Genomic DNA, 24,094 nt, shown 5'->3' with positions numbered 1-24,094 from the left:
GATGTGGAGATGATGTTGTCCCTCGTGGGAGACTCTAGAACAAGTGAAAACAAGGGGTTTCCCATTTAAGAGAGAGTTGAGGCAAATGTTATTCTTTGAGCATTATAAATCTTTAGAGCTCCCTTCCTGAGAGGCAGTGGATTCAGAGTCTTTGGGAATTTTTCACGCCGAGTTGGATCTGAGTTAAACAAAGGGGCGGAGGTGGGGGTTAGTGCAGAGTACGGATTGGATAGTGTAATAAGAGGGCTATGATCTTGCTCAGTGGTGGAGCAAGTCTGAGGGGCTGAATGGGCAAAAGTGAGGACTGCAGGTGCTGGAAATCAGAGTCTAGATTAGAGTGGTGCTGGAAAAGCACAGGGTTTTTGCCCGAAAAGTCGATTTTCCTGTTCCTTGGATGCTGTGCTTTTCCAGCACTACTCTAATCTCGACTCTGAGGGGCTGAATGGCCACGTCCTGCTCCTGAGTTGTGGTCAGTGTTAAATCCCTGAACTGAGACCCCTCAAAGCAGATTACCTGCTTGCTCTGATGTTGCTTCTGTGAAGGATGTTACTGTTTGAAACATAAAAAATATACTTCATTTGGGCCTTATAAATACAAGTTTCTTTTTTTTTCTGTCTTAAAGCAGGGCTGGGTGAGGAAACATTAATGATTGAGTGCTGGGCTTCTGGATGTCTCTGTATTTTACAGGGAGCCCCTTCCTGTGCGACATCATGGCTCAACCTTTATTGTACCCCACCTCTGTCCCCTGCCTATCCTGCTGTAACTGAGGAGCCCTGGTAGGGATGAGGGGCCCCGAACCTCGGTGATGCAGGGGCCTGTGTGGAGAGCTGTCTCCCCCAGACAGTCGTGTCCTCACCAGAGCACTACACTGTAGCCTCCATTGACTCCAGGTTTTACAGCATGGGAAGAGGCCATTCAGCCCATCATATCTGTCCTGGGTTGTCAGACAGCTATCTACTCGAATCCCACTTTTAGCCCATAACCTTGTAGGTGTTTTCTAATCCACTTGTCCAGAGATGCTGTTACACACCTACTGGGGATGGTAGGCTTTGAACTGAGGTCTCCTGGTCTAGAGGTAAGGACAGTGCCACAAGAGCACAGGCCCTGAACACTGCTCATGTTAATAGTTTTTAAATGCTGTGATGGCCCCTGTCTCCACCATGTTCTCCAGCTTTTCCAGGACATTACTGACCATATCCTGCTGTGCACACAGCCCTGTTCACCCATCATCCCCGAGCTCACTCCCAATTCTGCCACGGTCTCCATTTTTAAATTCTCTCTGTAACCTTTAGCCTGTAACCTCCCCCTTCAGCCCTCCCAGTCTCTGGTGTCTCTGTACACCCCTCATTCTGACCTCATGCACACCATTTCCATTCACACCCCAAACCCAAGAATTATCGATCCCACATGGACACCACCCCCTCGTTCGCCCGCACTCCCCTCCATCTCGTGCTCACCCGCTCTCCTTTTGAGAGTCTGATTTGAACTGATGCCTTTAACCAAATTATTTTTTTTTGCCATCCTTTCCAGCGCCTCCTGTTTTCTGTTTATTAGAGGTGCTATATAAATGCTGCTTGCATAGGGTAATTTGGAGTAGTATTTCTGGTGAAATCCAAGCCCCCCCCCCCCCCCCCCTCAACTGTGTACCGTTTATCTGGTCAGGAACATGGGCACAGCCACAGAGCCACAGCAGGCATTAGTGAGCATGTGCGGTGTAGAGTGAGGTCGGCAGAGTGAGTCCCAGTGTCGGTTTCTCACAGTGATAAGCCTGCCTGCTGCAGGAAGCACGGGGCCCTCCGAATGAGCCGAGTTGGGGGGGCGGGGAGCGGTTGCTAACCATTAACAGGCGCAGGCAGTGGTTTCCTGTGCAGGGAGATAGTGAGATGTGCCCCACTCTCTCTGGCAGGTTGTGTAACCCCTCTGTTACAACATGGTAGCTCTGACGATGCCGTGCCCATTCGGTTTGAGGTTGGGTTATCTGGGCATTGGTGAATCACAGTATTTACTGCCTTGGAGTTTGACCCCATGCCCGCTGCCCCCCATGTGGCCAGTTTAACTGCACTAATGAGGCTTGTACCATTGCCAGCAATAAGCAAGGAGTTCCACACAATGGGCACTTGTGAGGATTAGATAGCAGAGCTGGAGGCCATTCAGTCTATTGTGCTGTGTTGGCTCTTTGAGCAAACGATCCAATCAGTTCCATCGTTTCTCCGTCCCCTTTCCTCAAATTCCTGTAAATGTCTCCTTTTCAAAACCTTCTTTTGATTATTATTGAATCTGTTTCAGCTGCCCTCTTCAGTCAGATTTCAATAACTCGCTATGTTTTATGAGTGCGAATTCTGCTTCCTGTTGTCCTTTTGACAATTATCTTCAATCTCTGACCCTCTGGTTCCTGAACGCATAGCCCCACCCAGCTTGAATTGTTTTCTCTCCCTCCCCACTCCTTGTACTCTCTACCCTCCCTTCCCCCTCCTCCAAGGCTAATATATCCTGGACTTAGACTTTTCTTACTCATGTCATCAAAGTGCTTTCATGATTTTGAACTTGACAGTTAAATCCCTCTCTTTAACTTTCTCTTTATAACAATCCCAGTGTCTCTTTTCCCAGTCCCATTCCAATAAAGCTCCCTCTGTCTCCTTGCTAAAGTCTCCTAACTTTCCTAAACTGATGGCAGTTAAAACCTAACTGGTTTTTTAATATAAAACCTTAGAACATAGAACAGCACAGCACAGGAACAGGCCCTTCGGCCCACCATCTTATGCTGAACACATTGCCAAATTAAACTAATCTCTTCTACCTGCCCTTGGCCCATATCCCTCCATTCCTTATATATCCCTGTGCTTATCTGAAAGCCCCTGAAATCCCCCTGTTGTATCTGCCCCCCCCACCACTCCCTGGCAGTGCGTTCCACACTCCCACCACTCTGTGTAATAAACCTTTCCCCTCAAATCTCCTTTGAACTTTCCCCCTCTCACCTTAAGTTTATGCCGCTTAGTTTTAGACGTTTCAGCTCTGGGATAAAGAATTCTGACCATCAGCCCTATCCATGTATCTCATAATTTTCTAGATTTCTATCAAGTTTTTGCACCAGAGAAAACAACCCGAGTTTTCCTCTCCCCTTATCGCTCATACCCTCTAATCCAGGCAGCATCCTGGTAAACCTCTTCTGCACCCTCTCCAAAGCCTTCTTGTAATGGGGTGACCAGAATTGAACACAATACTCTAAGTGTGGCCTAACCAAAATCTTTTGAAGCTGCAACATGACATCCTGATTCTTGTATTCCATTCCCTGACCCATAAAGGCTACAGGTCAAACTCCTCCTCCATCACCCTGTCTACTTGCATGGCCTCTGTCAGGGAGCTATGGACTTGAACCCCAAGATCCTTCTGTACATCAATGCTGTTCAGGGTCCTACCATTAACTGCTTTGGTGTTACTTCAGTGCTTTTGGACTCTATGCTGTACATCTGGAGCATAAAGTTGGACCTATTGAAAATGTACTTTGTTTATAAAATTTAGGAAAAATTACAAAAATATTTCAACTTGCATTGTACAGAATTTGCAATTGAATCACAGAAGCAGACCCTTCGGTCCACCCAGTCCATGCTGACCGTGTTCCCAAACTAAACTAGTCCCCCCCCCTAGCCTGCTTTTAGTCCATATCCCACCAAAACCTTTCCTGCTCATGGACTTATCCAAACGTCTATTAACTGTATCCACACCCATCACTTCCTCTGGCAGTTCATTCTACACACGAATCACTCTCTGTGTAAAAACAAAACTTGCCCCATATGTCCTCCTTGAAACATTTCTCCTATCACCTTCAGAATATGCCCCCTAGTTTTGAGGGTCACCACCCTGGGGAAAAGACTGTCTGTAATCACATTATCGATGCCCATCGTGATCTTATAAACCTCCATAAGGTCGCCCCTCAATCTCCTACCTTCAAGTGAAAATAAAAGTCCCAGTCTATTTTTATATCTCAAACCCTCCATTCCTAGTGACACCCTGATGAATCTTTTCTGAACCCTCTCCAGCTTTAATGATATCCTTCCTGTAACAGAACAGCGCACTGTACTCCAGGAGAGGCCTCACTAACCTCCTATAGTATTCAACTTGTTCTGCTCAATGATTGTAATGGACTTTAATATTGACAAAATCTGTCAGATATGCCGCCTGAGGGGGAATACAGTTCAGGCAGAGCCAAAGGTGTAACATTTTACTTTAACCACCATTTTATATCTTGATGTGTCTTAAAAAAAGCTGTTAACACTCCTGTTTTACAATAAACATCCTTTGTAATGCACAGGATCCTTTTGTAATGGCCCCTTCCCACCGCCCCACTCTTTAGTGTGTGGATCAGCCCGGAGTTCCATCCTGTCCTATGCCTTTCCCTGCCTCGGCACCCGCTTTAAATCTCTCTGGCTGGGTTTGTATCGAGCCGTGGGCAGAGTGAGGGGAGGGGAGCTGAGGGAGGGGGTGGTGGATGTTCGAGGCCACGGCCAGGAGATCAACGACCCGGACTGGTGTATGTGCACAAAGTCTACTGTGTCTCCAGGCCGGCTGACACCGCAATCGTGACCCGGGTGGGAATAAACCTTCCAGTCCAGCGTGTGACCCACCCCAACACTCCAATCCCCCCCCATCCCCACCCCCGCCTCCGCCCCCATTGTGAGCAACTTGTGTGGGGAGGGCTGTCACCGTGGACTAGACTAAAGGGTCTGCACATCTTGGAGTCTCCCCCCACCTTGTGATTCAGTAACGTTGACTTGCATTCACTGGTCTCTCTCAACTTGAGAACTTCTCTGGTTCTTGTGTGTGTGTGTGTGTGTGTGTGTGTGTGTGTGTGTGTGTGTGTGTGTGGTGGGGGGGAGTGGTGGAGATTCAGAATGCCAGCCCCTTGCAGTGTGTAAAGGAGAAGGGGGACTGGATGGGAGGGAGTTAAATTAGTCAGTGTTGGAGGAGACCTACAAAGGTTCATTGCTATAGCACCTCCCGGATGTTTTGCTGCCAATGTTTTGATGTGTGGGAGTCTGTCTGCACCCATCGGGTCCCACAAAGCCAGGAGCGAACAACCCCGTTCCCTGGGTCCCGTTTGTTGAGAGGGGGGTGTTGACCTCAGGACCCCGGGAGAGCATTTCCCTGCTCGCCCTCACTCTGGGATCTTCCAGGCAGCGGTGGCATGGTTTGAACACCTCGTCTGAAACGGAGCCCCCAACCCGAGACAGTGCCACGCCCTCTCAGTACCAGCCTGGAATGTGAGCCCCACTTCACACCATCACCAGAGGAGGTGGGAGTGTCACACACTGGGTGTAGCTGATGCTGCCTCAGGCAGGAGGAGTGACCGAGCGTTTAGCCCTTCACATTGGACTATTTTGACTTTTAAAAAGGGAAGAGTTGTATTTATATAGTGCTTTTCTGACCTACCTAACACCTCATGAGCACTTTATAATCAGTGAAGTGTTGTTGTGTAGTCACTGATGTGTTGCATGTTGACCTCTCAGGGCAGTGTTTTGTTTGAAGGAGTCCTGAACCAGGTGGTCACAGTCTAAGGATACGGACTGAGCCATTTTCTACATGATGCGCTCTCGATAAATTCGACCAGTTGACCATTGCCGCTGCAGATCACCACCAGGGGTGCTGTATGTTCTGACAATCTGTGTCCTTGGTGTGTTTAATAAATGGCTCCCATCTGTCCCGCGGTGTCTGGCTCTAACTCTGGGTCTATCTCCGCACTCTCAGGTCGCCTGTCCGTCTCCAGCAAGAAGCTACGGCAGCGCAGTATCCTCCATACTATCTTCTGCTGTCTGGCTCACAGTGAGGACGACGGTGACCAGGCCCTCAGCAACAGAAACAACAACACCTCCCAGGTGCCTGACGGCAAGAACAGCACCTCCCAGGTATGGGGGTGGGGGCACCGGCCTGGGCGAGATGGTTACTCAGCTCCTCACTCAACCCTACAGGCCTGAGGTGGAGTTAGATACGTCTGAGTTCAGACCCTCTGAGGGACTGGGTTGGAGGTGGACAGGGGCTTGAGGATGGGCACGGAGAGGGCAGTGGGTGGAGGGATTGAGGTTGGGGGAGCGAGTGGGAGAGGGGAATGGGTAGGAGAGTAACAGAGGGGTGAGGGTGGGGGGAAGTTGGGAGGGAGGGTGAGAGGCGGGAGTGACTCTGGGATGGGGAGAGGAGGAATGAGTTAGGGAGGGGAGAGCAAATCGGGGGGGGGAACAGAGATAAGGATGGGAGGGATGAGTGAGTCAGGGACATGGGGGGGGAATGTCAGGAGGGAGGTGTTGGAGGAGAGCGGAGATAAGGATGGGAGAGGGGAGTGAGTCAGGGACAAGGGAGCAGGAGATATTGGGAGGCAGGGAGGTGTTGGAGGGGAGCAGAGATAAGGGGAGGGGGGAGTGAGTCAGGGACAAGAGGGGGATGTCGGGAGGGAGGTGTTGGAGGAGAGCGGAGATAAGGGTGGGAGGGGGTGGTGTTCGGCATTCCGTTGGGAGCGCTGGATGGGAGGTTGTGGGGGTGGGGACAGGATATGAAGATCGCTCTCATTGCTGCTCTGATACAGCCAGAAATCCCAGGGAAAACAGCTCTAGAAAATCCCTCTCTGACTTCCCACTGTGACGGAGACCCAGTCCAGGAGATTATCTGGAGCGAGAGGTCACTGTGGAAGTATTGAGAGACCCCATCCCAGTCAGGGTCAGAGAATCTGTACCTAGCCCCATATTCCAACAGCTCACTATTCCCTGGGGAAAGGGCAACGTTCCCAGGCTATCCTGACTGAGAGGTTATAACCATGACACCTGGTTCTTCCTGATTGGTCTTTCTGGAACAATCCCTCAACCTTCCCTGATGCCTCTAATCAGTGACATGACCTCGCTGAGTTTGATGTAGGATGAACAGTATCAAGCTGAGGAACTTAAAACAGGTAAACATTCTCGCTTCTGGTTAGCCCTTTGATTGTGTCCATTCCCAGTGAATTGGAATCAGGGGATTACTCCCAGCTTTCAATAATGCAACTCCTCTTTTCCCAGCTGGATTAAGTATTGGACAGTATGAGGGCCTGGGAAGGAAATCCTGTCTCAGTGACTGTAGTTACAGGGGGTGAGGGAGTCAGAGTGGATTCACTCAATTGGTCTCAGGCAGCGTGTGAAACAAGGAGCTTTAGATGGTCCAGAGTGTTCCCAGCAACATGCCCCTATCCCAAATCAAGGGGGTTTAAAAATACAATGAAAGGCAGTAACTGGAGGGGACACAATTCAAGAAAATCACCAGAAGAACCAGAGATAGGAGGAAACCAGGAAAATTTTCTTTAACTCTGAGTTGGGCAAACTGGGAGGGCAGAGGAAGCAAACTGACCAGGAATTTCCAAATGGGAGACTTGAATAAATTGTCCTCCAGAGAAAAAAGTAATTACAATAGTTTGGGACAAATGGGAGCGCTCTGACAAAGAGCAAGTGCAAGCACGTTGGGCTGAATGGCCTGTGGTGTAGCAGGCATTTCCAGCTTGAGTTGCTGGTACTAAGCAATGTTGACTTTTTGATTTAGGTTCTGGGCATCAATGAGGCAGAAGTGTTACCAATTATCCATCAGAAAGTTCCTGAGACCTTGAATCAGAGAGCAGACGTAATCTTAAAACAGGACAGAGCTCAGGGCTTACTGTGGAGGGCACCGCTGGCAGGTTGGCCCTAGCCTGGATCTGGGTTAGGAGGAGACTGTTAGAGAGCTGAGCCCATCCTGGTTGAATAGACAGCTCAAACAGGGAGAGGGAGGATGTAATCCAAACAGCAGCAATCCTGAAATATTTGGAAACTTCCAAGAATTGGAAGTGTAACTCAGTAATCCAGATTGAGTCAGCCGTAATGTCTTGGTGTCTGGGCTGGGGAAATGTGAAGGCACCAGGGTGATGGGGATGGGCTAGTGTGGAGACTATGATAGGGGAACATGGAACATAGAATAGTACAGCACAGGAATAGGCCCTTCAGCCCACAATGTTGTGCCGAACACGATGCCAAATTAAACTAATCCATTCTGCCTGCATATAAAGGACCTGGGGAGTATTGTGTATCTACTGTCCACTGATATCCTGCACAGGATGGTAACATGCCAACGTGGACCATGGGAACAGTTATAAACATGTCCATGCCCACCACACTGAGTGTTTGATTCTCAAAGCTCAAAGAACAGGGCTTCTGTTCCTGATGGATAGGTATCTCCCATCGGTGTGTGAACTCGCTGCCCATGGACAGGAGCAGACTCCACTGAACATCCCACGAACACACGTCTTTCCACTTGTGTACATCGGGTGTGTACAAACATAAGAAACTGGGGGAATGTGTGACCCATTCTAATGAATTGTAGCTAATCCAAGAGAGTTTAGTGGGGCTGAATGGCCTCCCCTCCTGTTCCTGTCCCCCACAGATCATGGGTGAACATGGGAGGAACCTCATTCAAGCAGCAAGTTGGGAACAGGAAGCTTCAGCTGCAGTGAGCTGCCTGAATCTACCAGGTTAAAAATCACACAACACTGGGTTATAGTCCAACAGGTTTAATTAGAAGCACTAGCTTTTGGAGCGATGCTCCTTCATCAGGTGGTTGACAATCACCTGATGAAGGAGCGGCGCTCCGAAAGCTAGTACTTCCAATTAAACAGTTGGATATAACCTGGTATTGTGTGATTTTTTAACTTGTGTACACCCAGTCCAACACTGGCATCTCCATATCATGAATCTAGCAGGCTACAGGATCTCCCAGTCTTCTGCCCCAACCTCACTCAGACCTGTTGTTCTTTCCTCTACCAGAAGGTGGCAGTGCCGCTACATTGTCAATCAGTGGTGTCCAGCTCCTTGTTCGAAAACAAAATAGCAAGGCGAATGGAATGTGAAGAATGTAGGACTGCTAGGGGGGTGGGGGTGGGGGGGCAACCTCGGGGGAAGGGTGGTTGAGGGGAGTGCAGGGGAAGCGGGGGCACTGATTGACAGCAGCGATAATCAGAAAGCTGAGTAGGAAACATTTAAAAACCCTCCTCAAACCTTCCCCTTTAGCCCCTCTTGTTTTGTTTTATTTAGAAAGAGGTTGAATTTCACAAGCAGTGATCCCTCCTGGCCTTTTCCTACACCGCACCATTAGAAAAATGTCCTTTTTTTTTGCTGATTGTTTTTCAGTTTAGGAAGAACAGAGAGTATTCTGGTCCCTCGGCTTCGAGTTAGATGCAGAGTCTGGAGGGAGTGCTTTCGGAGTAATGCCTTGGCTGTTAAGAGGAAGCAAAGGGCATCTCGCAAAGTGATGGCTTTAGAACTGAAAGGTTACAAATTCAAATACTTCGCAGTGACCCAAAAACAAAGCAACCCCGTCAAAGCTGGATAAAGGGTGTCCTGACAGAACTCTTTAGAATCTGGCAGCATCTGTGGGGAGAGAGAGAAAAACAGAGTTAACATTCCGAGTTGAGTATATCTCTTCTTCAGCTTGTGCTGACTTGAGAGGACGGCAATGGAGATTTTCCAACTTTGGGAAAGACCAGGAATTCTCGGGCGTCAATCTGAGAGAGTCTCTGCTTTCTCCTGAGAAAGTTGTTTACTCACCCAGCTGTGAGACTGTGGGACCTTGCATCCCCAGGGCATGGTGGAGGTGAATAACTGGCATGCATTTCAGAGGCTGTTGGATAAACACACGAGGGAGAGAAAGCTAAGGACCCCTTGGAAAATCGGCATCCAGTTTGGGCCGTTCTCCATTGTAAACCGCTTGCACCCATGTGGTACGTTTACTGTAGTGACCCAATGCCAGAGATCTCATGCAAAGTCATTAATACTGAACCAAATAATGGGCTGCTGACCCAAACTTTGAGCAAGGAGATTGTTTACAACATAAAACTTTGTCGAGGAGAGAGAGGCAGAGACCTTTAAGGTCAGAATCCCAGAGGAGCAATTATAAGAACATAGGATCAGGAGGAGGCCATTCAGCCCCTCCAGCCACTTAATGAGATCAGGGCTGGTCTGTGATCTAACTCCATTTACCTGCCTTTGGCCCATATCCCTTAACACCTTGGCTTAATAAAAATTATCAATCTCCGATTTAAAATTAACAACTGATCCAGCATCCACTGCCATTTGTTGGAGATAGTTCCAAACCCCTCTCACCTAGTGCCAGTCAAAGTGCTTCCTAACATCTCTCCTGAATGCTCTGGCCCTCATTCTTAGACTATGCCCCTAGGTCTAGAATCCCCAACCAGTAGAAGCAGATTATCTCCCTTTACCATGGTTTTCCCTGTTAATATCTTGAAGACGTTGATCAGACCACCCCTTAACCTTCTAAATTGTAGATCAAACAGGCCTCATTTGTATAACCTCCAATTGTAACCTAACCCCTGAAGTCCAGGTGTCACATTTGTAAACCTGTATTAAAACTGAGGAGCAACTTACTGCAGATGCAGGAATCTATACTGCTGGTGGAGATCCTAGTGGGTCAGACAGATGCTACCTGACCTGCTGTGACCTCCAGCATTTGTTGTTTTCCATTAAAACTGAGGGATGCTGGAAAGTGGAGGGTGATTGAGCTGGAGGAGATTGGATGGTAAGTCTATGGAGGGATTTTTCAAGATGCTTGATTTCCCAAACTGAAGAGGACCATTCTGGGTTTGCTGTCTCTGGTTGAGGGCTGGATTCTTCTTGTGTGGTATACACATAGGTTTGGTTTTACTCATGATAATATTGCATCCTTTATCATGTGTACCTCTGCTGGGTTTGTGCCTATCTGTTCTTACTGGTTTTTTTTAACAAACACACAGACTGCTGTTGACCACCACCTCCTCCCTGAAGTCAAGGTTCAGGACAGTGGGAAGAAATGTGTTGTCATTGACCTCGATGAGACTTTAGTTCACAGCTCGTTTAAGGTGTGTTAATCATTTACTTTCTCCACATTTTGTCACGTTTTATTTGTTTCTGCCGTCCACACCGTCCTCCCCAGCACACTGACTCCTTGTTCCAGTTTGGGATCTGGCCCTCTGGTTGGATGAAGAAAGCATCTGGTGAGTGAAGGGTGACCTCCCAGCCACACGAGACTCTACAGCAATGGACCCCAGTCTCTCTCCCAATGAAATTTGTGTTGCCTATCCCTAATTGCCCTTCACCTCAATGCATTGCTGGCTCAATACAGACCATTGAATTTAAATTTCACCAGCAGCTATGGTGGGGTTTGAACCCACATCCTTTAAGCATTAGCCCAGGCCTCTGGGTTACTAACCCAGTGATATTACTACAACGCTATCATCCTCTGCCTTGGGCCACGTCTGAGTGAGTTGGGTTTGATCACTGTAATTGCTCGAGAGCTCCCCCTCTGGTCAGCCAGGTTTCCTGACCATTTCATGATTGAGTCTCAGAAACCTTTTGGGTCACTTGGTCATTCCTGGAGACGCTGCGACGATAACAATCCTGTCCTATCCTACAAACTAGGAGTTGGGAGGCAGTTATAAAATATTAGTTACAGTACCCCTGCCCCCCATTCTATCCTGGTTTTTTGGTGCTGGTGAGCGTGAAATGGGTTGATGCGGAGAGGTAGTGAGGGTGAAGTGGGTTGGTATGGGGTGATGGTGGGAACGGAGTGACTCATTTTATCACCATCTCCCAACCCTTAGTTCAGGTTGAGCAGTTGTAACCCCTCGAGTTCAGGTCTCTTGCCCATCTCCCGACTCCCATCATTCCACCATTGGCATCCACAACTTCAGCTTCCTGGTCCCCAGCCTCTGGAATTCCTTCCACAAAGCCTCCTCTCGCCCCTCCTTAAAGTGAGGGCCAGTGTAGCTCAGTGAGCGGGGTGGGGGGGGGGGAAGAATCTGTCCTTCTGCTGAATGGGAGTCATGGCTGCTTTTTCCCTGAATTTGGACTGCAGGGTCCCAGAGAGTCGATAGATGCTGTGAATATGGGATTACTGCTTCTCGTTTTATGTATTAGTGGAAGTTTGATCTCATCCCATCCCCTCCCACCTAGTTGAACAGTTTCCCATATTTTTATGAACAAGCTGTTGAAGAGAAGGGCACAGTGTGTCTCCACCTCCATTTTACTCAATAAAATCCGTCTCTAATCCCTGGAGTGGACCACCCAGGCCAATCCTTGCAACAGCCCCCTTCCCCAAAACCAATAGAATACGCTAACATTACCGTAGCATTGTTTTTTTAGATCCTCAAGCTGATGCACAGACTTTACTTTATTTGACATTTAAATTTGGGAAACACAGCACATTTATTTGAATCCAAAACAGTCAGTGAGATCGAAAACCAAGGCACCTTCCTTTTGGACAGAGTTTATTAACTACTCAGTCTTGCAGCTCATTTCACACTCAATATTAATCATCATTTTTAAAAATTTAACCTATTTTTCTAATCTTGCCCCTGTTTACAGAAGGTATTACATCCCTCTGGAGCAGGCCAGACTTGAACCCAGGCCTCTGGCTCAGAGATAGACACCAAACCACTGCACCACAAGAGGGCGCCCAGAAATGAGTACAGAGGAACCTCGATTATCCGGCATTCAATTATCCGAATTCTGGATTATTCGGCAAGATTGCAAGGCCCCGATGCTTGCTTAACCTATGTTATCTGGCATTCGATCACCTGCCCATGTCCTTCAGATAATCGAGGTCCCTCTGCAATACCTGTGTATAATTAACAGGGACCGTCTGTCTCTTTTTAAGCAAATAAAGACATTTACTGAGCTCCACGTTGTGATTGACCAGATATTAATGTCACAGCTGATTTGTACACCGCAATCTTCCTCAAGTATCAAAGAGCAGCTGGTCTGTTCATTTACTGACATGGGTTAAAGATAAATGTTGGTCAGATCACAAGGGAGAAATGCCCTGCTCTTTGAAATAATGACCAGACCAAATAATGTACATTGAATAAGACCTACCTAGGGCTCAGCTGAGCTTGTCATCTGAAAGTTGACATTGTTGGAAGCGCAACACTCCCTTGGCATGGCCCTGGAAGGAGCAGCCTGAATCATTGGGCTTGTGGGACCTGAGGCAGGATTGGAGATTGCAGAGCTTGGCAGTGCAGAGGGATCTGGGTGTCCTGGTGCGTGAAACACAAAACATTAGTCTGCAGATACAGCAAGTGCTTAGGAAGGTGAGTGAAATATTTGTTGCAAGGCAAATGGAAAATAAAAATAAGGGTGTTTTATTCCAGCTCTATGAGCAGGTCAATTCTGGAGCACTTTGTGCAGTTTGGAAAGGTCTTATTTGGAAAGAGATACAACAGTATTAGAAGCAGAGGAGAGAAGATTCACTCAACACATTCAGGGCTTATTTTATGAAGAGAGGTTTGAGGGTATTAGATCCATTGGAGGTTTGAAGAATGTGAGGTGATGTATTGAAACATGAGGCAGCTTGACGGAGTGCGGTCTGGGAGGCTGCTTCCTCTTTGTGTGGGAGGCTAGAGCCAAGGAGCACCGTTTAAGAAGGAGGTCTTTGTTTTCAGACAGAAATGAGGAGAGATTTTTTTCCTCTCGGGAATGTGGAATTTCCTTCCCCAGTGATAAGTGGAGGCTGCGTCAGTGAATGTATTCACAGCTCTGTTAGGTATCTGATACAGAAAGGAGTGGAGAGCGTGGGGTGGTTGCAGATTTGGGAGTTGAGACCACAGTCACAGCAGCCATGAGCTTATCGAATAGGCTAGCGTATAAGTCCAAAGTTTCAATGACCTCATCGCAAGGTCTGAGTCAGGCAGGAGTGTGACCAATGACTAGATGGACCCAAGGGCTGTGGTGTGTGGGGGCAGGTGGGTGGTGGTGTTGGGATGGTGGAATGAAGGGCAATCTGGTGTGAGGGGAGAGTAAGGGTTGAACACAGACTCCTGATTCAATGCTGCCTTCCCTCCCAACAGCCGGTGAGCAATGCAGACTTCATCATTCCCGTGGAGATTGATGGCAACGTGCATCAGGTGAGAGTCAAAAAACTTTACCGAATGGGAGAATCGGCAGGAAGGGCGATTGCTCCTGGCAGAGGTGGGCAACTGGACTGGCGACAGTAATGGGTCAGTCATGGCTATTGGCATCGCCAGCCCAAGCCTGGGCAGAGTGATGGGCATTAGTTTCAAATACCACTGCAGGAGCGACCAGCTGGTGTTGATTCAGTGACTGTGAAACTCTCAAATTATCATTAAAGAAACCTTGTTAGCTAATATTCCACTGCACAGAACCCCACTGTACATGATCCCAATGGATCAAACCCACCCCATTGTACATGATCCCAATATGTTATATCACCTGCCCCCCACCCCCTCACCTGTTTGACATCAGCATCAGGCAGACACATGTCACTGTCCAGGGTGTTGCCATGTCACTATCTCTCTGCATTGACAATATGATGGTGGGGTTTCTTGATAGCTTCACACATCTAAGCTCCGTGATCATCAATAATCTGCTTGATCCTGAAATCAATTCGAGCATTTCAAACACTGCAGCTGTTCAGTACAAGTTGAGTGTGGAATAACAGCAAGCTGACTGAGATCACCAGTTTACCAAGCCTGTGTCCTCAGCTCACTCCTCAATGCTGATGAGATCTGGAGAACAAATTCTAGCCAGGGGCAAAGCTGAAAAACTTCTCCATTCCCTATCTCCGATATTTCCTCAACATCACTTGGCAGGACTAGGTCACCAACTCCAAGGTCCTGGATTGTGTTTTTCCATCAGCCTACCCTCATTGCTAAACCAACAATATCTGGGCTGGCTCAGCTGTGTTTGTTGGAAGGACAATGGCCATTTATCTGTAGACCATCTGGACAGTGAGTCATATCCCTACAACAGGTGAGGTATGAGAGTGCACGTTGACCCTGAAGGACACAGTCATTGATAGCTGTTACATGTGGAGGCTGACTGTTTGGAAAGGTGAGCAGAAACAGAGGCCTGTGAAAAGGAGCCAGACAAAACCAAGTCTGGAGAATGATGCACTTCCTTACTTACTTTCTTCCTCTGCATTAGAGACAGCTGTGTCAGAGAGGGGTTCCTGAGCCACAATGGGCTGTGTTTAACACTGAGTTGACAAGCGTGACTCAAACCCATCACCCTGTGAGACAAAAAACGTGCCTCTTCGATTCCCTGGGAATGGCCGTACTCTCCAATATTTTCATCAGATTTGCCATTTGTGATTCCCTTCTGTGAAAAGAAACCGCATTCTCAAAGTGGAATTGCATTTTATTTCCATTTGTCAACTTCTAAAGTTGCAGGTAGATAGGATAGTGAAGAGGGGTGACCTTATAGAGGTTTACAAAATTATGAGAGGCATGGATAGGATAAATAGACAAAGTCTTTTCCCTGAGGTTGGGGAGTCCAGAACTAGAGGGCATAGGTTTAGAGTGAGAGGGGAAAGATATAAAAGAGACCTAAGGGGCAACTTTTTCACACAGAGGGTGGTACGTGTATGGAATGACCTGCCAGAGGAAGTGGTGGAGGCTGGTACAATTGCAACATTTAAGAGGCATTTGGATGAGTATATGAATAGGAAGGGTTTGGAGGGATATGGGCCAGGTACTGGCAGGTGGGACTAGATTGGGTTGGGATATTTGGTCGGCATGGACAGGTTGGACCGAAGGGTCTGTTTCCATGCTGTACATCTCCATGACTCTACTGGAACAGTTTGGGAATGGAGGGAATCCAGTGATGAATTGCACCCTGCCCCTAACTAAGGAAGGTCCTAAAAGTGAGGTCAGCTCCTGTTGTAGGGGACAAAAGAGAGCAAAGGGGGCTGTAAGGGTCACTGGGGTGGGGTGGGCATGATGTCAATGTAAAGAGACATTGCACAATGCCAGCAGTGTGGGTTCAGTTCCTGCACTGGCTGAGATCACCATGACCCTTCTCAACCTCTGCCCTCACCTGAGGTGTGGTGACCTCTGGTTCAACCACCACCGGTCATCTCCCTCGAAGGACTGGTCCCTTTGCCTTTTCCCATCCTCGTGGCACTGTCTCTCTCATAACATGGAATGTCAGCCTGTCCGCTCCCAGGGATTTGTCTGCACTCAATCCCAATATTTCTTTCTGCTGTTTCTGATATTAATCAGAGTTCCTCAACTAGATTTGTCCCTTGGTTGCTCTCTCTCTCTCTCTCTCTCTGACACCTTTCTGTGCATTCAGACAGACACGTATCGCGTTTATTTTTGTGATGCCTGTGGCGTAAAATCGATTGTGTTGTGAAGACACGTTGGTGGGGAGGGAAGGACAGTGCTGTGAAGCAATGGAAGATTCTAGATCTCGCGAGGGCCACCATTGTGTAAATGCTTCTGATGATCTCACTCGCTGGGAAAGCTGAACCAGCTGTATGCTGCTCAGTGATGGGGTGGGGGGAGGGGGTTGCAGGTATAGTTTCCGTGACCCAGCTTTGGTGTGTAGGGACCTGGACGTTGACCAGGGGTGGACGGCAGAATCTAATCTTTTGCTGAACAAAGCTCCTCACTGGCTGGAGATCTGCTGAAGCTGTGGCTCGATTCAAGTAATCCAGGATAGGCTGTTAGTCAGGCTCTGGCCTGTCCTTGACTACTTGGCTCAGGACCCAGCTACTACGTCGTACTGCGATCTGCCCATCGCTTTCCTGCTGTCCCCGAGGGCTGTGTGAGAGTATCTGTTGTTAATGTCTCGTTGCTGCGATTGTCTGAGGGGACTTAACACACTCCCCAGAATGGTGTTCTTGCCCCAAACCCCATTCCCATTTACCTCTGATGCATCAAAGTCCAGATCTATCGGGTTTTTTCATTTGGAATATTCCTCTCCAACCTGTGCTTGGTGCTCTCCTCCTCCTTTTTTATCCTCATCCACTCTCATTTCTCCTTTGCTCGTTCTCCCCTTCTTTCTGTTCTACCTTTCTTCTCTTCTGTTCATCCACCACCTTCTCTCGCCCCTCCAGTTGCTCTTTTCTCTCCATCCCCCTTTTACTCATCCTCCCCTTCTCCCCAGCCGAAAAAAGATCCCTCCTTCCACCTTTTCCCAGTGTCTTGTTGTCAAATCATGGATAGTGCAGTCTGAGAGAGGCCATTCAGCCCCTTGTGGCCATGCTGGCTCACAGGAGGCATTTTTCTCTCTTTGCTTTCTTTGCCTCACCTGCGCCATCTTGTGTTTCAGGTGTACGTTTTGAAGAGGCCTTATGTGGACGAGTTTTTGAGGAGAATGGGCGAGCTCTTTGAGTGTGTGCTATTCACAGCTAGCCTCTCCAAGGTGAGTCCTCCCATCCCCACCCCTGTCACTCCGTCTGCCTGTGTACCTCCCCCCCGTCCCTGTTGCCCTGGTTGCAAGATTCCCGTTCTTCCCCGAATTGGGTGGTATCCTGGGAGGAGGCAGGATGGAGGAGTGATCTGTTCCTTCTGTGTAAGCCCTTCGAGCACGATCTTTTGTGAAGAGAGCTCCTCTCGGCTCTAGGTTCTTCGTGAGTGTTAGGAAAACAAAACTTAAGGCCATATGAGATGTCAGATCAGGTGACCACAGGTTTGCTTAAAGAGCTTGGTTTTATGAAGAATACTAAAGGTGGATGTACAGAGGGATCTTGGGGTTCAAGTCCATAGCTCCCTACAAGTGGCCATGCAAGTAGATTGGATGGTAGAGACGTTGTATGGTGTGCTTACCTTTATTGATTGGGGAATTGAGTACAAGAGTCAGGATGTCATGTTGCATCTTCAAAAGACTTTGGTTAGGCCACACTTAGAGTATTGTGTTAAATTCTGGTCGCCCCATTACAAGAAGGATGTGGAGGCTTTGGAGAGGGTGCAGAAGAGGTTTACCAGGATGTTGCCTGGATCAGAGGGTATGAGCGATAAGGAGAGGCTAGAAAAATTTGGGTCATTTTCTCTGGAGCGGCAGAGGCTGAGGGGAGACTTGATAGAAATGTATAAAATTATGAGATGCACAGATAGGATTGATGGTCAGAATCCTTTTCCCAAAGTTGAAATGTCTAAAACTAGGGAGCATATTTTTAAGGAGAGAGGGGGAAAGTGCAAAGGAGATGTGAGGGGCAAGTTTTATTACATGGAGAGTGGTAGGGGTGTGGAACACACTGCCAGGGAGTAGTGGTGGGGGCAGGGCGTTTCAGGGGCTTTTAGATAAGCACGGAATGTGCAAGGAATGGTGGGATATGGGCCAAGGGCAGACAGAAGGGATAAGTTGAATTAAATTGAATTGAATTTATTGTCACGTGTACTGAGGCACAGTGAAAAGCTTTGCCTTGTAAGTTTAATTTGGTGTCATGTCTGGTACAACATGATGGGCCGAAAGGTCTGCTCCTGTGCTGTACTATGTTCTGCGAGGACAGGGAAAGAGGAAGAGATGTTTAGGGAGGAAATTCCCAATTTGGAGGCACAGCTGCCAATAGTGATGGAAAACTGGAGTTGGGCAAGAGATCGGAATCAGAGGAGTGTGGTAACCCTGGAGGGTTCTGATGCTGGAGGGGGCTGTCTTTCTGTAATTAACCTGTTCAGCAATGTTATGATGCGTGCACTCTGGAATGGGTTGGGCTTGAACCTGGGCCTCCTGGGCCAGAGGTACAGATGCTACCGCTGCACCACAAGGTCCTTCCTAAAGAAGGATGGACTTGGCTTAGAGGGAGTGCAGCAATGGTTTGATTGGCTCATTCTCGGAATGAGAGATGAGACTGAACAAGTCCCCGACGTAGACTGATTGCAAACTCCAAAATTCTTAATCAACCTGGAGGATAGGATGAATAGACAAGGTCTTTTCCCCAGGGCGTAGAATCCAGAACTAGAGGGGTGTAGGTTTGAGGTGAGAGGGGAAAGATACAAAAGAGACCTAAGGGGCAACCTTTCCACACACAGGGTGGTATGTGTATGCAATGAGCAGCCAGAGGAAGTGGTGGGGGCTGGTACAATTACAACATTTAAAAGGCATCTGGATGGGTATATGAATAGGAAGGGTTTGGAGGGATATGGGCCAAGTGCTGGCAAATGGGACTAGATTAGTTTAGAATACCTGGTCAGCATGGACAAGTTGGACCGAAGGGTCTGTTTCCATGCTGTACATCTCAATGATTCTAAATGAACCTGTTGGACTGTAACTTGGTGTTGTGTGACTTCTGTCATTGATTGATGGAACAGGTGGAAGGGGCTGAATGGCCTTTCCTGTTCCTGTGTTACTGAGCACAGGAACTGGGTAGTGAATTGGACCCACGTTAAGATCCAGGCAGGAGAGTTTGGAATGGGGAGTTATTCCCTAGGTAACCGGTCTGAATGGGGAGTTATTCCCTTGGTAATCGGTCTGGCTTTGATCAGCATTGGCCTTAAGGTGACCCTAACTTCTGTTGCTTGTTGCAGTACGCAGATCCTGTCGCCGACCTCCTGGACAAGTGGGGAGCATTCAGAGCCCGACTCTTCCGTGAATCCTGTGTCTTCCACCAAGGCAATTACGTTAAAGACCTCAGCCGGCTGGGGCGGGACTTAAACAATCTCGTCATCGTTGACAACTCACCGGCTTCCTACGTCTTCCACCCCAACAACGCTGTAGGTAGCATATTGTTACGGGTTGTGTCTTTGCCCTGGTACAGGGCAGTGATGAGGGACCTCTCCACAAAGGGAGACTTGCATTTCTGTAGCACCCTTTGTGATCCTTTGATATGGACCAGGCTCGACCCCCCCCCCCCCCTCAAAATTCTTTCAGAAGTTAGCCTAGACCCTAACATTTTCACCTTTTAAAGGTCGGTGTGATATTCCAGGTGTGATGCAGCTGGTCAAAACACTCGGCTTTAAGCAAAACAGAATTTACTTGAACACCACAAATGAAGCACCAACAAAAGAAAATGTATCTTAGAATAACTTAAATACTGGAAAACTTAGCCGCCCCGATACAGTAACTGCTACTAACTAACTGTTCCAACATAGTAACATCCCATAAACACACCCCTTGGCGAAAAGGTAAATTCAAACACTGATTCTCACAGGCAGCAGGGAACAATATCCAGAGAGAGATTTCAGAGGAACGTCAGAGTGATTCTTTACTGAAGCCTACAGCTCCCCTGGACTCTCATGTCTTGTGACAGCTACAGCTACAACAAACTAGCAAAGACCTGACCTGGGAGAAGTGGTCACTCCCCTTCCATTGCCATTAAAACTCCCTCTTCAAAACAAGTTAACCTTTTCAAAGTGACAGCATTGTCACTCTGCTTGGTGGTGTTACTGTTAGACTACAAATCCAGAAACAGATGGTGTAATTTGAATTCAGTGAAAATCTGGAATTAAACATCTAGTGATGGCCATAAAACAATTGTCAGAAAAAGCTCACCTGGTTCACTAATGTCCTTTAGGGAAGGAAACTGCCATCCTTACCTGGTCTGGGCTCCATGGGACTATAGACACACTGCAATGAGGTTGACTCTTAACCACCCATCTGGATAATAGATGCTGGCCCAGCCAGTGATGCCCACATCCCATGAATGAATTTAAACTAAAATTTTCTCAAAGAAACATGAATCTGTGGGAGGCACGGTGGCTCAGTGGTTAGCACTGCTGCCTTGCAGCATCAGGGTCCCAGGTTTGATTCCCGCCTCAGGCGACTGTCTGTGTGGAGTTTGCACATTCTCCCCGTGTCTGCGTGGGTTTCCTCCGAGTGCTCTGGTTTCCTCCCACAGTCTAAAGCTGTGCAGATCAGGTGAATTGGCCATGTTAAATTGCCAGTAGTGTTAGGTGCATTAGTCAGATGGAAATAGGTCTGGGTGGGTTACTCTTTGGAGGGTCGGTGTGGACTGGGGTTGGGCCGAAGAGCCTGTTTCCACACTGTAGGGAATCTAATCGAAGCTAATCTGATCTGTGGACTTCACTCCCCCAGAGTGCGGTGGATGCTGGGACATTGAGTCAATTCAAGGAGGAGATAGTTTTATTTTTAGTTAGAAATGGGTTATGGGGAGTGGGCAGGAAAGTAGAGTTAAGGCACAGGTGAGATGAGCCATGACCATGTTAAATGGAGAGGCTGAATGGCCTCTTCCTGCTCACAGTTCGAATGTTGCAGAGCCGACAAAGTACTCTCTGATTGATTCCCAGAATCCCTACACTGTGGAAACAGGCCCTTCGGCCCAACAAGTCCACACTGACCTTCCAAAGAGTAACTCTCTCAGACCCATTCCCCCCTACCCTATATTTATTCCTGACTAATATACCTAACCTAAACATTATCCCTGAACACTATGCGACACTTTAACATGGCCAGTTCACCCTAACCTGCACATCTTTGGACTGTGGGAGGAAACCGGAGTACCCAGAGGAAACCAACGCAGACACTGGGAGAATGTGCAAACTCCACACAGTCAGTCATAGAGAGTCATCGAGATGTACAGCATGGAAACAGACCCTTCGGACCAACCTATCCATGCCGACCAGATATCCCAACCCAAGCTAGTTCCACCCGCCAGCACTCGGCCCATATCCCTCCAAAACCTTCCCATTCATATACCCTTCCAAATGCCTCTTAAATGTTGCAATTGTACCAGCCTCCACCACTTCCTCTGGCAGCTCATTCCATACACGTACCACCCTCTGCATGAAAATGTTGCCCCTTAGGTCTCTCTTATATCTTTCCCCTCTCACCCTAAACCTATGCACTCTACTTCTGTATTCCCCCACCCCAGAGAAAACACTTTGCCTATTTACCCTAACCATGCCCCTCATAATTTTGTAAATCTCTATAAGGTCACCCCTCATTCTCTGACGCTCCAGGGAAAACAGCCCCAGCCTGTTCAGCCTCTCCCTGTAGCTCAAATCCTCCAACCCTGACAACATCTCATAAATCTTTTCTGAGCCCTTTCAAGTTACACAACACCTTTCCGATAGGAAGGAGACCAGAATTACACGCAATATTCCAACAGTGGCCTCGCCAATGTCCTGTACAGCCACAACATGACCTCCCAACTCCTGTACTCAATACTCTGACCAATAAAGGAAAGCATACCAAATGCCTTCTTCACTATCCTATCTACCTGTGACTCCACTTTCAAGGAGCTATGAACCTGCATTCCAAGATCTCTCTGTTCAGCAACACTCGCTAGAACCTTACCATTAAGTGTATAAGTCCTGCTAAGATTTGCTTTCCCAAATGCAGCACCTCGCATTTATCTGAATTAAACTCCATCTGCCACTTCTCAGCCCATTGGCCCATCTGGTCAAGATCCTGTTGTAATCTGAGGTGACCCTCTTCGCTGTCGACTACACCTCCAATTTTGGTGTCGTCTACAAACTTACTAACTGTACCTCTTATGTTCACATCCCAATCATTTATGTAAATTACAAAAAGTAGAGGACCCAGCACCGATCCTTGTGGCACTCCACTGGTCACAGGCCTCCAATCTGAAAAACAACCCTCCACCACCACCCTCTGTCTTCTACCTTTGAGCCAATTCTGTATCCAAATGGCTAGTTCTCACTGTATTCCGTGATATCTAACCTTGCTAACCAGTCTCCTATGGGGAACCTTGTCGAACGCCTTACTGAAGTCCCTATAGATCACATCTACCACTCTGCCCTCATCAATCCTCTTTGTTACTTCCTCAAAAAACTCAAATCAAGTTTGTGAGACATGATCTCCCACGCACAAAGCCATGTTGACTATCCCTAATCAGCCCTTGCCTTTCCAAATACATGTACATCCTGTCCCTCAGGATTCCCTCCAACAACTTGCCCACCACCAAGGTCAGGCTCACTGGTCTATAGTTCCCTGGCTTGTTCTTACCACCCTTGGCACCACGTTAGCCAACCTCCAGTCTTCCGGCACCTCACCTGTGACTATCAATGATAGAAATATCTCAGCAAGAGGCCCAGCAATCACTTCTCTAGCTTCCCACAGATTTCTAGGGTACACCTGAGGCTGGAATCCTTACAGGACAGGTCCCTGGCACTGTGAGGCAGCAGTGCTAACCACTGAGCCACCGTGCTGCCCTGTGGAAAGAGGTGTGAGCTGTTACGTAGAACTCCAGCAGGAGCTGTGTTTACAGCACAACCCCCACACATGCAGTCCACACTGACCTTCCAAAGAGTAACTTTCACAGACCCATTTTCCCTACCCTATGTTTATGCCTGACTAATACACCTAACCTACACATCCCTGAACACTATGGGACAATTTAGCATGGCCTGTTCACTCTAACCTGCAAATCTTTGGACTGAGTGGAACCCAGAGCATCTGGAGGAAACCCACGCAGACACTGGGAGAATGTGCAAAGTCCACACAGGCCCACCCGGGAATCAAACCTGGGTCCCTTGCACTGTGAGGCAGCAGTGCTAACCACTGAGCCACCGTGCCGCCCCACTTGGGAGGTCAAGTCTAAAAGAACAGTTAGTCCTTTCAGGTGTGAACTTAGAAAATGCTTTGTCACAAAGTATGGTTAAAGGTTGGAATTCTTGTCTGCAAATGACAATTGAATATTAACCTTTAATCTAAATTGAATGGTTCCTTGCTAAGGAAAGCATTGAGGGAAGTGGAGTTAGTTGCAGATCAACTATGCTCCAATTGAATGGTTCCTGGGGCTAACTGGTTTGGTCCCGATCCTATCCTGGTAATGGTGTCGGCATCTTGCTATGTCCCAGTGGTATTCAGGTAGCCTAGAGATCCAGAAATCCAGCTGTGGGAATGGACAAGTTTTACTGCAGCAGGAATTCAATTGTTTTTGAGGTTTTGTTAAGTGTGGTGTGGGATAACCACCCCCGCTACCCCCCCCCCCCCCCCCCCCCCCCCAGAATAAGGACCTTCCATGCAGATGGTTTTAACATATCAACTGAAAGATGCCATACCAGAGACATGAGAGGAAACTGAGAGGGAAGTGAGTACTGTGTAGCCAGCACTGGAGCAGGCACAGTGGTGTTAGCACTGCTGCCTCACAGTGTCAGGGACCCGAGCTCGATTCCAGCCTCTGGCAAACTGTCTGTGTGGAGTTTGCACGTTCTCCCTGTGTCTGTGTGCTCCAGTTTCCTTCCACAATCTAAGGATGTGCAGGATTGGTGAATTGGCCAGGCTAAATTGCTCATTGTGTCCAGGGATGTAAAGATTAGGTGCATTAGTCAGGGATAAATGTAGAGCAATATTTTAGGGAATAGGTCTGGGTTGGATACTCTTCAGAGGGTTGGTGTGGA

The 24,094-nt window shown here is 48.0% G+C and overlaps 1 protein-coding gene across 1 annotated transcript in view; it reads left to right on the top strand.

The window, feature by feature from the left end:
• The window catches only part of LOC140482478 (carboxy-terminal domain RNA polymerase II polypeptide A small phosphatase 1-like), a 39,548-nt gene that overhangs the window by 10,645 nt on the left and 4,809 nt on the right, over positions 1-24,094 (top strand). Inside the window, exons 2-6 of the mRNA XM_072580010.1 lie at positions 5,743-5,900; positions 10,787-10,891; positions 13,877-13,933; positions 17,103-17,195; positions 19,298-19,483. Coding sequence (XP_072436111.1) covers positions 5,743-5,900; positions 10,787-10,891; positions 13,877-13,933; positions 17,103-17,195; positions 19,298-19,483 — 599 coding nt within the window. The remainder of the gene's footprint in view (positions 1-5,742; positions 5,901-10,786; positions 10,892-13,876; positions 13,934-17,102; positions 17,196-19,297; positions 19,484-24,094) is intronic.

This window comes from Chiloscyllium punctatum, chromosome 10, assembly GCF_047496795.1.
Source record: "Chiloscyllium punctatum isolate Juve2018m chromosome 10, sChiPun1.3, whole genome shotgun sequence".
NCBI classification, from domain to species: Eukaryota; Metazoa; Chordata; class Chondrichthyes; order Orectolobiformes; family Hemiscylliidae; genus Chiloscyllium; species Chiloscyllium punctatum.
This window is presented reverse-complemented; position numbering and strand designations above follow the sequence as displayed.